Consider the following 14,451-nt stretch of genomic DNA (forward strand, 5'->3'; position numbering starts at 1 on the left):
TATTCTACATGAGTAGTAAAATTTTTACTAAATCTATCAACTAGAAAATATTAAAAAATTTGGAATCTATTTACATCCAATAATATTAGAAAGGGAAATTAAGACAACGTTACCTTAACAAATTAGTTATAATAATTTTTGTAACTATTTGGTTCAATTTATAATTTTTATTATTATGTAATGTTGTGACCCTTTGAGTTGTGATCATAGCATAGTATCTGTGTTAACCGTGGCAAGCAGGGCTAAGGCTCAATACATTATTATTATTATTATTATTATTATTATTATTATTATTATTATTATTATTAATTGATTCAAGCGACGGCGGGTCACTGGATTAATTATCATGATTAGAAAAATAAACAATTAAATTGGGGAAAAATGATTGTCATATAATAATATCGCAAAAGGAATGTGAAAATAGAAAATAGATGTAAACATTATTTTTGGTTTGCATAAACAAATAACTAGATTGGGGTTACATCAGCTGTTGGTATGAGACACGTGATGAGATGTATGTAGATTTGAGGAGATTTTAGTGAGTCTTTAGCCGGACATTAGAGGGAACAGACGACTCAAGAGTTGGTCTCCATTACGCAGTGTCATGTTATGACCCTTTTAGGCTGTGATCATAGCATAGTATCTGTTAACTGTGGCAAGCGGGGTCAAGAGTAAAAACATTATATTATTGCTATTGTTATTAATTGATTTGAGCGATGGATGGTCACTGGATCAGTTATTATGATTAGAAGAATAAACAATTAAATTAGGGAAGAGATGATTGACGTCTGAATCGCAAAAGGAATGTGAAAATAGAAAATAGATGTAAACATTATTTTGGGGGTTGAATAAACAAATAACTAGTTGTGGACATTAGGTTTGTCTGAGACACGTAATTAGGTGACGTAAGAGAACACGTGATGTAGTTAGTTTTGGAGAGATTGAGTGAGTTTAGAATTGACCACCAAAGCAGACAGACGTCTAGACAGGGGTGGACAGACAGCTAGGAGCGGGCTGTAAGAATAGAAAATGTAGACAAACTGCAGATCCTGTGAAAACCAGTTGAGACACCTGTAATAAATTTATATTATAAAAATATAAAGAGTTGTTTTATGGTTTCACAAATAAGAACAGATGTCTCAATTGGATGGTGCTGATCGCTTCATGGTTCGTCACGGAGCAGTAGGAAGTTAAAAGAACTCTTCAAGAAAAAGGTATGAAGCATATATTATTCTTCTTACATATGAACTGTAAAAATATCCCGTGTAATAAGTCTGATACAACATGATTAAGTTTACACGTCAATATCATGTCCTCTTGGCTAAACAACATACATACGATTTATACGTTTATTATCTGTCTGTTAAAAGAACAATATCTCACATCCACTTGATAACACATGACACGTTTTAATATATCATCTCTTCCAATATAATTACAATATACAATAGCAGGGGGCGGCGTCATTTAAGCAGTCAAGATGTAAGAACGTGTAATCTCTGAAAATGCAGCCCGGATCATGAAAATAAATGTTCGTAAATAATTCAGGTATGTGTTATGTTATTTACATCTGTTAAAAAGAACTGCTTGTCTACAACTGTTTCGATACGTCCACGTCAATCGGTTCCTGTTAGAACTGTTGCATAAATGTTAACATGTACACACTAGACGGTCAACTAAATGATACGACGTATATACATGCGCGCATTAACACGTAGATGAATATACAGAAAAAGATAAATCCCACTATTCAACATGTACGTCGTTATGAAATATATTCACATACACATTACACAATAGACCCCTTTTTGGAGACCCATAATATAACAATTAAACGATACCGTAATAATTAAATTAAAGTTTCAAATGTTAGGTAAAAAAAAAAAAAAAATTTTTAATAAGAGTAAAACATTAATAAATAAAAATAAAACTCTTGGACAATAATCATATTCTGCAAAAACAAAAACAAAAACAAAACAAAAAACACCTTTTCCTTCTTTTCCTTCTTCTCATTTCCCTTTTCTCTTTCCTTCTCCCCCACTTCCTGGTTGGTTTCCTAACATAAAATGTGCCAAACAGTAATATTGTAAACCTTTTCCTTCTCCCATTGCAAAACTCATTCATGTTCTGCAGGGCAGGGAACAAAAACGATAAAATCCACTATAAAACAATCAAACCAAACACTACAAACTAGTGATTGGAGATACAAAGAGCTTGAAGAATCTGGATGCAACATGAATACTATTTCTAAAATAACTTGATTCGTCATTAAATTATCCAAAAGGGCTGATATGCCGTAAAACAAAACAACAACAACTACTTTAGACAATAATCAAATACTACTGTAATAATTAAAAGTGAACTAAAAAATCTCCAGAAGAAAGATGCAACTCGGTAATTTGTGGAAACGAACATATTGAATAGAAAAGCAAACACAGCAAATAAAATGTGTGGGTATACGTCAGTCCGCATGCCAAGTGTGTATGCTTTAGGCATAATCTCTGTACTAACAGTATTATAGTAGGTGGAAGGGTTCATTATTATCCGTAAGATGGACACACCACAACGGTAAAAAAAATAATTTAAAAACGAAATGTTATAATTCAAAGCAAAAAGCAAAAGAAAAGTTTTAAAAAAATAGTTCTGGGCAACGCTGAATAGATACAACTAGATTCTAATGATAGTAAATATACTTACCAACATATTTGTTCCTGAATTGTACAATATCGTAGACAAGGCAGGAACCATTGTTTCCACATCGGTTTCTCCACAAGAGACAGGATGTGTCTATCGTGTTTCCGAACAAGATCGGGGCTGGGATATAAGCTGAAATGATAATAAAATATTTTTAAAAAAATCACTGAAAATCATCGGTTAATCTTTAGATTGTTTTTTTTTATACTTTCTCCGGTGAATCATCCAAGCATTTTTCCAGCAACCTTAGCAGCTGAAGCGAACATTGCATGTCTTTTAATTGCTATTGGTCAGTCTGACTTAGTTCATCTTGTTCTTTGCTGTTCATCTTGAAAGACCATTAAATCAAATCAAATTTATTTAGAGAAAAAAAGTGCAACAAGTTACGTATAGAGACAGATAAAAACTATTAACATTCACATAGTCTAGCTATAGTCAAGATTGCCGACTCTTTTTGACTTCCGGTGTTTCCTTTGTAGATGGAATGACTGTGATAAGCAAGATATGGTCTCTTCTAATTAACGACTATCTTTCTCTCAGACAATGTGAAAGCCCCCTCCCCCACACCTTCTCCATGTTAAAAATGGCTTTTTGTTCATTTGACCACGTTAGAAGGAAAGCACAAAGAGCAGAGAATTTATACAATAACCTACAATCTGAATGTTTGTTCAAGGCTGCTTTAAACCTTAATATTGTGATCATCATTAAGGTTGTTACACAGAGCATAAACGCAGGCAGATAATGTTCCTTTCTTCTATTAAGTTGAAAGCAACAGTGGTACATCCTTCCTTTATGGGTGCCTACAGAGATAATGGCTGAGGTGTAAAACTTTTCAGAAGGTAGATTTACTTTCCTGTTGATGATATTGTATGCAAGAATCAAGTCTCCTCGCATTCCTTGCTGCTCAAGTAAGAATAGATTTATTTAGTCTTTGGGGCTGCTCTTTTTAGGTAAGTGAGGAGAATTCTGTCACCATTCTGGTCGCTAACTGTTAAATATACCTCAGGAGTATGATATCATTTTGTAAATAAAGATTTGTCGGTTAGATGGCATACTAAGGAAGGGAAAAGAAGAGGTTGTTTAAGTTATTAGTAATGCTAAATTTTAAAAAGTTATCTATATTAATGATCCTTAAATAAGAATTGTTTTAATTTTTTTTTAATTTTTACAAGTCACTCATATGCCACTCGAAGACAAGAATTAATGAATGTAAGGAGGTCGGTGAGATAAAACTATAATGATGGGTGGTGGAAATTGGGGAGAATTTGATTATTTAAGAGGGGTGGCTCAACAAAAACTTGTTCTAGAAGTGTATAAAGAAATAATTTTGGGTTTTCCTTTCGATAAATAATGCTCTCTCAATATGTTTAATGCTTTGCAGCCGTCGTCCAGGGCTTCTCTCATTACCAGTGATAGACTTCGGTCATCTAAACACTGTATTAATTCCGCAAAGACAGTTGCGTTCTTTTCAATGAAGTCGGGGTCGTTTCTGTTTTCAGGTTGTGTTTCTAGTACTTTGTGTAGCTTTTGGATTCGTAGATATCCCAGAAATTTAACTTGCCACAATTCGAATTTTGATTCGGATGACGCACGCTAGGCGCATAACCTCTAGAAGTGTAAGCCATTTTGAGTTTCAGATGGTTCGCCGTTACACACAAGTCCTGGTAGGTGACTTGTTTGTAGTAGACAGTTCCACAGAACAAAATATTCTTACCGTGTCGAAACCCGGGAAAAGAACATGTGAAATTGCTCCAGAAAAGGTTTAATATTTATGAAGCAATTCTGGTTTCTGATTGGTTGGTAGCAGAACGTGAATTAATTCGATTCGTCAGTTCTTAGCAGCATCGTTAATAAATAGAATTGTCCGACTGTGTGGGATCATACCTCATTAAAAGGTCCAAAATATTGCAACACTTGTTTACATTAGATTTGAAAACGACGATGTTGTAGAAAAGCAGCTTCATGGAAAAAAACTTTGATCATGGAATTTGCATTTAGTTTTAGAGACAGATACTTTATCTAGTAGGGGAAATTGTTGACAGTGAGTGTAGCTAGATGGGTGCTTGTTATGCATGATTTGCAGCGGAGAGGACAATAGATTGAAGCTCATTTGAGCACCTGCCATGAAAATAATGATAGAGCAGAGATAGATTTGCATCTGTTCTGTGAGAAAGAGACTGAAATGAGGAAAAAAAATCACATGACCTTCTAGATTTCAAAGTTGGTTTTTAAGGCAAAAAGAGGGTGTGCCGAGCAGCTCCTCTTCAGATGTGACAACAGTACTCCATCTTAGGACGTATTTGGCTCTCATACACTTAGAGGATTATATTAGGAGTGAGATATCTTCCAGCCATTTTTACAATAGATTTGATGTAAGTCTTCTGTTTTAGGTAAGGCGTGAAGGTCAATCTCAGAAGCTTGTCAAAAGATGGGAGGAAGATATAAGGATGAATTTGAGAGAAAGAGAGATAAATAAAGACCTGGCCAGAGATAGGTTAGCATGGAAGTCAATTGCTAAAGGCTGTCCAACACATAGCTTATGCAAAGCAGATATTAAATATGATAATGGCGTATATTTTTGCCATGGAAAGAACGATAAAGCAGAGACAGGCTCGCAATGTCTCTTCTGTGGGAAACAGGTTGCAGGGAAGAGAAAAGGGCACCATCCACTAAGCTACAAAGTCTATTTTGAACTCTGTCAAGGAAGGACAAGCTGCTTCTAGCAGATGTGGCAACAGAACTCCATCCTTGGATGTACTTGGTTTTTATATAGATAGAGAATCAGCAGTGAGATATCTACTGGAGTGGTAGAAGGATCCCACTATTTTTCCAGCGACCTTGGCAACAGATTTGATGTATGTGTTCTATTTCAGATAAGGAGTAAAGGTCAACTCCAGAAGCTTGTCGAAATATAGAGCCTCTCCAAGATGAGAGCCATTCATTTCAATTGATGCCAGATGGGGATCAGAGCGTTGATGATGTAAAGATAGGTTTTAGATGCATTAAAAGTAACCAGCCACCTCTTTCCCCATTGTACCACGTGCTCAAGCTCAGAGGAGAGAGAATCAGAGAGAAGTTTGTCATTTACGGCCTTTGATGTGTTGCCATAGATGGTAGTGTCGTCAGCATAAATGTCTACGAATGATCTAAGAAAGTATTTTGGGAGATCATTGACGTAAATCAGGAAGAGGGTCCGGCCCAGGATGGACCCTTGAGAGACTCCAGTATTAATACTGTAAGCTTCTAATTTCTGCCTATCAATGACTACTCTTATGAACCTATCAGAGAGAAATTATTTGATAATTAAGAACGCATTTCCAACTATACTGTAGCTGGACATCTTTATGCCATACCCTATCAAAGGCCTTTGTCTTGTCAAGAGCAATTGCCTTAGAAAGGAAGCCTTTTCCGAGAGATCCGCTAATCCTATGAGATATAACAGCACATCTGCTGTAGATTTAGCAGAACGGAAACCATATTGCATGTCACCAAGAAGGTTATTTTTGCTGAGGTGGTTGACTACTTCTCAAGTTAACAGAGATTCCATCAACTTACTTGTGATACACAGGTGACGTATTGGTCTGTACTGAGAGGGAGATGACCGATCTTGAATTCTTAAATACATTTATGGAGGGTATGAAATGGTCTATACCTACATTAACCATTCCATCAGGTCTGATACTACAGAGTTTCCTGATAATGAAGTTATGTTTTGTCAGATGAATACGTGTTTGAGGAAATTTTATACCCCTAGGGTATGGAATTTTTCAAAGGATTCGAGCATACAAACTAACAGGTGTTTAACATGAAACAGGCTTCCCTTCTACATATTTTATATTCTCCTGTCATTTCTTATTTGTTATTATTTTATATTTTATCATTGTTCGGTTTGCCAGGCAGAATCTGGGCATGTTTCCCATAAAGAACTTTTTCCAGGTCCTTATGACAGTCAAACTGCTTTTGAGCATACAAAGCAGGGTTCAAAAGATGTGGAGTAATGCCATGAGTTCCCACATAGATACTACTCTCTGTATATGATTGTGTTTTGTTATGGGTACATATTTTGGACATGTATAACGGGGATTCATAATACACGAATAACGATGGTGATGACAATTCTGTGGGACATCATGACGACTGTGACAATTCTTGGAGACTTCATATTAATGCAGACTAAGAGATATGATAAAACAGTTCTTAACACATATAGAGGGAAGGAGATTCCTTATTGATGATGGAGGAGGCACATTACTTGGAAGGGTTACACATTGTTCTTTTAAGATGATGATTAAAAACACATTTACCTTTCAGCTGGTGGAAACACAACACGAAGACAACAGTTACAAAACATAGATGATGGTTTCTTTATTCATCAGACTGGTGAATGACGATGTCAGGAATCCAAGCTTTTTCGATTACATGGTCTTCTCTCCCCCCTTCGTTTCTAAGGGCATCAACTCTCTCTCTCTCTCTCTCTCTCTCTCTCTCTCTCTCTCTCTCTCTCTCTCTAACTTTCTAACTGACTCCAACTGACTCTATCACTGTGACAGTGGTTGTGTTCTTCTCTGATTCTCTCTAATTCTCCCAACTTCGAACCCTCTGATTCCATATATTGAGAAATTACTTTGTTTATGACGTCAGATATCTACTGTCGACCAACGTGACTATATCACGTTTTCTACATATGTCCGTCCAAACACACTTTTGGCAAACCAAAAGTTTTCACTTTTAATTGTTCAATATCTAACCTATTTTTAATTTATAACTCGCATTGTCCATTCTTTTAACTGACATTTAATATCCAGTTATTCTAAAAGAATGGACAATCGCTTTTTTTTTTTGCATAAATAATATTTAGTTATTTCTAAAAGAATTAACAATGGACTGGATTTTTAGGATTTCAATTATCCACTTGCCTACAGGGTTCGATTGTAACATTTTCACTTATCTAGTCTACCTTCTTACTGATATGAGAAGGGGACAACCCTTCTCATGTAACGTCTGCAGAACTTTTTGATCGACCTGCCCCCCACTAGCTTCAGACTATCTGGTACTCACATCCAACCAAACATCAAGTTCAGATGTGCTGTCTGTCCCTTCAACATCATATGCAGATGTGCCTTCCATATCAGAACCTATGTCTTCTGCATCAACAGATGACCCACCCTTGCTTCTTCAAATGTCTTCAATGAAGAAGACTATAAAGGATTTTTTCATGAGAAAGTTGACACACATGGTGGCTCGGCCTGAGAGAAAAAAAAATGATGCCAAAAGGCAAAGGACCATCAAAAGGCCGTATACAGAGAGCCTGACCTCAGCTGAATGCCTGCGGTGACTTCAAAAAGACGAAGACGAGAAAGCATTAAAAAATAAGGAGGACATGATTTTGAGACCGAGGTCGGGGGACAGGAAGAAAGACTCAGGATGTCGGTACGAGGAAGTCAAATGTTTGTGTTAGATAGCCAAATGTTGACACCTGAAAGACGCTGACATCACAAACTACAAAAAAAAACTGATTACTCAGACAGTGATGAAGACTCTGAATGGATTCCTTCCAAAACCAGAAAAAACATTTTTGAATGTTTCTCTTCTACTATAAACTAAGGCTTGTACATTTCTTCTTTTCTCATAGACAATTGACAGTTGAACAGTCTCTCTAAGCCTTTCTATTTTCAAGTCATACCTATGTCTATTCTATGCCTATTCTAAATACATGCTCAGTTTGATGGTTGGCTTCATTTCTGTCTTACTTTATTTATGTTTCCCACATTATGTAATTGTCAAACTTAAGATATAGATTTACCTTATTTTCATATGTAGTCAATGCTTTTTTTCAAATCAACTTTTCCACTTTTCCGTTTGATTCTATTTGTTCTTGGTCTGTTGCACGATAACTGAACTGGCTGTAATCTTTTTCATCTATACCAAATGCTGATATGCTTTACACAAGAATCAGAATTCAGCAAAACCAAAAGAATGGTATGGAATTGACCCAAGTTACCCGATAAAGTATGAATGAAAATAAGTGAAGAATTTCTCAATTACTTACCAAAAAGGCGTAATAAGACGAATTGCATTCCAAGAGCAAAGGCCCTTTCTTCTTCTGCTACAGATCTACAAAAGATTAAATAAACGCATTCACATAAGCATTTTGAAGGGTTTAATTTCATCTCTAATATTTACATATAGGGTATTTATATATAAAGGTGTAATATTTATTTTACTTGTAAAACAGTTATCTACAGACACGTGTTTCATCATACAAGAGCTCATTAGTGTAGCTGACTGTACTAATACTTACATATAGATAACTGTCCTCAAATAGAGATAGCACAGCACAATCACAGATATATGTAGTTTGATTGTTGTACTCCAATTAAGTAAATAAGAATAAAATATAAAAAAAAACATACATGTACACATATATCCTAAAAGAATACCTGTCCCAGGACAGGTGAAATGACTATTAAATCGAACACATTTGCATCAGTTGTGTGGCTTTTAACTAAGATAAAAATCAACATAATGCTACTAAACCTTAGGTCTAGAATTTTTATTTCAATTTTGATTGAAATTTATGACATGATTTTGATTCTAGAAAATATCTAAAATTTAAGGTTTAAGCTGAAGGAGTCTTAAGATAGTAACAGGCATCTGTCAGTCAGGATAAACCATGGATGAAGAGCATTCTTAGTCTAGTTGTCCAGGGTAGCTGTTTGAGTAGAGCAGAGGAGATACTAGATTACAAGATAAGTATGTGACATCTTGCAATAAGCATATTAGGGAATCTTGTATAGGTTGTATACATCAGAGGGGCGAAAGAGGTTTGTTTAAGAGATTATTAAATAATTATGATACTTTAAATATGCTAGAGTGGGATTTTAGTAAGATTCTTTATTGAAATAAAAAAAAATTTGCAAAACAAAAGAAAAAATTTTTTTAAATGTCGGATGACGAAACTTGAAGATAACCATAAATATGTATATAAAATTATCAGAAAAGGGTAAATTCTAAGCTAAATTCGAAAATAAAGTCAAACTGCTTAAAAAAGACTAAATTCGCTAAATTTGGCCTAAAAACGTCAAGTGGTTCTAAAATGGATTTACTAAAACATTGCATTAGAAACTGAGCACCCCCTACAAATATTTAAATATTGACTTTATTTTTCACTCTTATTCTGCTTATACACGTGCATCCAAAATCCAACTAATGAAGTTGGTTGAAAATTGGTAAGATTCGTAAATCTGTAGTGCTGGTATGGTTTCAGAAGTGGTGTAATAATATTCTGATCGGGTTCTTGGAAGGGTTAGGTTGAAAATTCTATTACAAAACTACGATAGACAGTGTGAATAATCATAAGATAATAATAGATAATGTAAAATTATATATATATATATATATATATATATATATATATATATATATATATATATATATATTACTTTGACTTTCCATAAATTTCTAATAATATTCGAAAGTGAAGTGATGTTTCAAAGACAGTGCCAATATTTTACTCATTAAATATGTTATGCTAAATATCGCTAGAATACTAAGAGGCAAGAGGGGGCAAAAAGGTTTCGATTTGGTTTACCTCAGGGTCACCATTAGTAGAGGCATTTGGGTGCCTGCTACACAGAATGTCATCACAACCAGAAGAATGAGAAAAGGAAGCAGGTTTTTACATGTTGTCTTACAAGGACCACTCGTCGCGAGAGGTAACACAACCACTTCGGAACTCGCCAAGTGACCATCTAAGATGCACGAACAGCCACTGTAGTTCTGAAATGAAAAGGAAGAGAAAGAAAAATAAAACATAACTGTAGATCAGTTCTTTTACTTCACTGTTTTATTTCTATTGTAAAAAGTTAACAGGAAATCAATTTTCAAAACTTTTCATTAAAAGTTTCCACCCTAAAACTTAAGAACCCATTAAATTTACAAGTCATGATAAAACTCATTAAATTTAATTACTGTGATTCATTACATTTAGTCATTTTCTTAAGAACTCATTAAATTTAGTCGCCATGATGAACACATTAAATTTAATTAATATAAGAACTCATCAAATTTAATCATTTTCTTAAGAATTCATTAAATTTAGTAAGAATGTAAAATCCATTAAATTTAATTACTATGATAAGAACTCATTAAATTTACTCATGCTCTTAAGAATCTATTAAATTTAGTAATTATGATAAAATCCATTAAATTTAATTACTATGATAATAACTCATTAAAGTTAGTCATTTCCTTAAAAAAAATTCATTAAATTTCATAACTATCAGATAATCATTAAATTTAATCACTATGATAAGAACTCATGAAATGCAGTAATATTATTAAGAACGCATTAAATTTGTGCTATTTATATTTTCTGAACTAGTTTCTTCATTTTTGTTATAATCTTTGTGCTGAATTTAGAGAGCATACAATCTTGTCACAATCGTTAATTTGTCAGTCTAGCAGCCTTTACTCAGAATCGAACACAGAAGTTCAGACTAATCTTCACATTGTAATGTACCATTGCACTTAGTCCCTTTGGTAAGAGCTCCACTAAATTTAGTAAATGTTTATAAAAATTTTTCCTAGAGTAATTTTTTTCATTCGTGCACAAAGCAGAAGGTTTGCAGTTTACAAACGTTGTTGTTGTTATGGTACATACTATGCTGCAACTGCTACTACTACTACTACTACTGCTAGATGTCACATAATAGAGCTAACGTTCCATGACACATGCTGGCAATATTTGTTTACGTGGTGAAAATGTGTCTGTTGTGTTCCCCAACAATCTCTTCGTGTTACAAACAATTGTTCTGTCCTTAGGAGAGCAATATCAGATTAAGAATAGAATGCTGCTGCTGCTGCTGTATCATCATCATCATCATCATCATCATCATCATCGTCGTCATCAGTTTTACATGCTACCATACATTGGACGACTTTTAGAAGTCAACTTCTAAATTAGCTTATCTCTGGCCAGGTCTTTATTCTTCTTTCCCCCAAGTCCACCCTTATCACTTTGCTCTATGCCTTCCTCTGTGGACTGTCCCAGCTACCTCAATTGTTTTGCATCTACTAACCCAGGAACTCTTATCTGTTCTTTCAATGTGACCATACTTTAATCTTCCTCTAAGCTTCTCAGATCTGAACTTTTCATTAAACATATCTCATATATTTTCTCTCCATGCAATGCATATCCTCAATCCTCATTGGCCAGGTTTCATTTCCACATATCATCACACTATGTACACATGCCTGATAGACTCGATTGGTAGCGGTAACACTGCTGGTTTCTAATGGCAGTAGTTCACTCTTAATTTTTGTTTTCACGCTAGCAGCTGCCCCATCTTTTTCTCCAATGGTATCACCAAGGTAACAAACTTAATAACTTCACCATCCACAGACTAACTTCGGGCTAAGATCAAAGTGTAGTATTTTACAAATGTTTTCATGTTATTTTACTTTGTATGAATAAATGTTTCTTGTATATTTTTGTAATTCGGTATTTTGTTATAATTAATTACGGTCAGAGTTATAGAACACGTTCTTATTTCTTTACTAATCGGTATACACTGATCCCAACAAGTTCTATGAAGTATAGTTCTATGCTGAGAATTGAACCTCTAACCTTCAGGCGAAAATCAATTTTACAATTTATTTTTTCCAAGTACTCTAACCACTGTGCCAAATATAAGACTCCAGATGAGAATAGTAGTTCGAAGAATCTAAATAATACGAATAATCAATCCTCATCTCAAAAATTCAGGAACGTAGTACAGAAATAATCTAGTAAAAAAGTATTGTCTTATATTTTGAAAATATTAACTAAAACTCATCACAAAATATGAATGCAGACACACTACAAGCAAGAAAAGTACTGACTTGTTCATATAGAAATAAACACGAAATCAATTATGGAGAGTAAAAAGTGAATCTTGAATTTACTTTCTGTTGAATCATAACTCCTGCTTATCTTATTTTATCCTTTAGTCCTCACATTCCATCAGCGATGTTTCTGATAATGGAGGAATAATTGTCATTTTCTAGGTTGGAATCCATCCGTCTAACTTTTTTGTTGGCTATTTTTTCACCTTGAAATGGTATTTGTTTTTAACTTCTTACAGCAAGCGGCTTCATCCCTTGCCTGCAGTGATTTTCTTGAAAAAAAAAAATGTTTTTTTTTTTTACATCTGAAACCTTATTCGTTTTCGGGGTGAATAAAATGTAAGTAGAATATTTACATTTTTCTTGTTATTCGTTCAACAATTTGGACTAACATCTATTTAAATAACTTGAAGAGTTTCTATGTTTCTATTTTAAATTATGTCACTCTTCCTCATATAATCTTGACATAATTTCACAGAGAGGTAGATATAAATCCCAGATAAATCGACAAACGTCTTAGTCCAGTAGCTTCTCTCCAAAAAACTGCTGGCTTGTGGAACACTCTTCTTGTCTGTTTTCCTCCTACTTATAGTTTTGGTAATTTCAACACTATATAGACAACTTGGTAACTAGATGATTTTCTCTAACTAAATTAGTTCCTTTAAATCTCCTTTTGTTTTCCATTTTTTATGTCAATATGATTTCTATGTATAATTCTTGTGTGTGTTATATATATATATATATATATATATATATATATATATATATATATATATATATATATTAGTGATGGGACGATTCCAATATTTTTCCCAATTCTAATACAATTACCGATTCCGATACAATTACCGATTCCATACTAAATTCCCGATTCCGACACAATTACCGATTCTGATTCTTTATAAATCTCTAAATATTTAACTATAGAGGTGTTATTTTCCCCGATTTCCATAAAAAAAACACGCGTTAAATATGCAGATATTTTCATAAACGTAGAATTACACTTGTGGAGTTTGATCTATCGATTTTAGCTTTACTGATATTATAAAATCAATAAATGTTTATTATTTTATCACTATTATCAGCAATGGAAGATTTTATTTTAAACAAAATCAAATAAAAAAAAAGACAATTAAAAGCATTGTTTTGGCATCGAAAAATAGGCATCAATTTTTCCGATTCCAATACCGATTCCCCCAAATTTGTTGATTTTTCCGATTCCCGATTCCGATTCCAATTAATGGTCCCAACACTAATATATATATATATATATATATATATATATATATATATATATATGTGTGTGTGTGTGTGTGTGTGTGTGTGTGTGTGTGTGTACGTTTCAGTATATCTGCCCCTCTAAATAAATTTAAATTTGTTTTACTTTGTCATACATTCTTGTCACATTAGAGAGTTCATTAGCTTTCTTCGCTTTTAATAAAGCCTGTAAAACGTTGAGTTTTTAGGTCTTTTCAAAACTAAGGCATCTTAGTTTTGAAAAGTTTTGACATCCTCCTGTCTCTGCGGCAATCATCTTTCATTCCTGTTAACTCTTTAAATCAAATGGTTTCATGCCGTGTCTGGGGCAATTACCAATCAAAAGAAAACACAAATGAAAAAAGAAAGCTGTAGAATACTTTACCGTGGATCTGTAATAAGCATCGTTGTGACTGACATAAAAGTGTGTGCATCCTGCATGACAGGGTGAGAAGTAGGTGATGCCATTGATTCCGCAGATTGGCTCTAAGTTGTTTGGTGAACAATCACAATTTGAGTTGCAAGCGGATGTGAGGTTGGCTTCCATTTTATGACCAGTGCTGAAAAAAAAAAAAAAAACACCAAAGAAATTTTAAAAAAAAATAGAAAAAAATT

At 33.9% G+C, this 14,451-nt stretch overlaps 1 protein-coding gene across 2 annotated transcripts in view; it reads right to left on the reverse strand.

Annotated features, from left to right (window-relative positions):
• The window catches only part of LOC145279776 (solute carrier organic anion transporter family member 5A1-like), a 382,142-nt gene that overhangs the window by 34,436 nt on the left and 333,255 nt on the right, over positions 1–14,451 (reverse strand). For both annotated transcript variants that reach the window (XM_080131097.1, XM_080131096.1), the window contains exons 7-10: positions 14,222–14,396; positions 10,286–10,473; positions 8,744–8,808; positions 2,698–2,826 (exon numbers count right to left, since the gene is read on the reverse strand). In XM_080131097.1, coding sequence (XP_079987223.1) covers positions 2,698–2,826; positions 8,744–8,808; positions 10,286–10,473; positions 14,222–14,396 — 557 coding nt within the window. The remainder of the gene's footprint in view (positions 1–2,697; positions 2,827–8,743; positions 8,809–10,285; positions 10,474–14,221; positions 14,397–14,451) is intronic.

The sequence above is a fragment of the Euprymna scolopes genome, chromosome 7 (genome assembly GCF_053919585.1).
Source record: "Euprymna scolopes isolate OS-2025 chromosome 7, ASM5391958v1, whole genome shotgun sequence".
NCBI classification, from domain to species: domain Eukaryota; kingdom Metazoa; phylum Mollusca; class Cephalopoda; order Sepiida; family Sepiolidae; genus Euprymna; species Euprymna scolopes.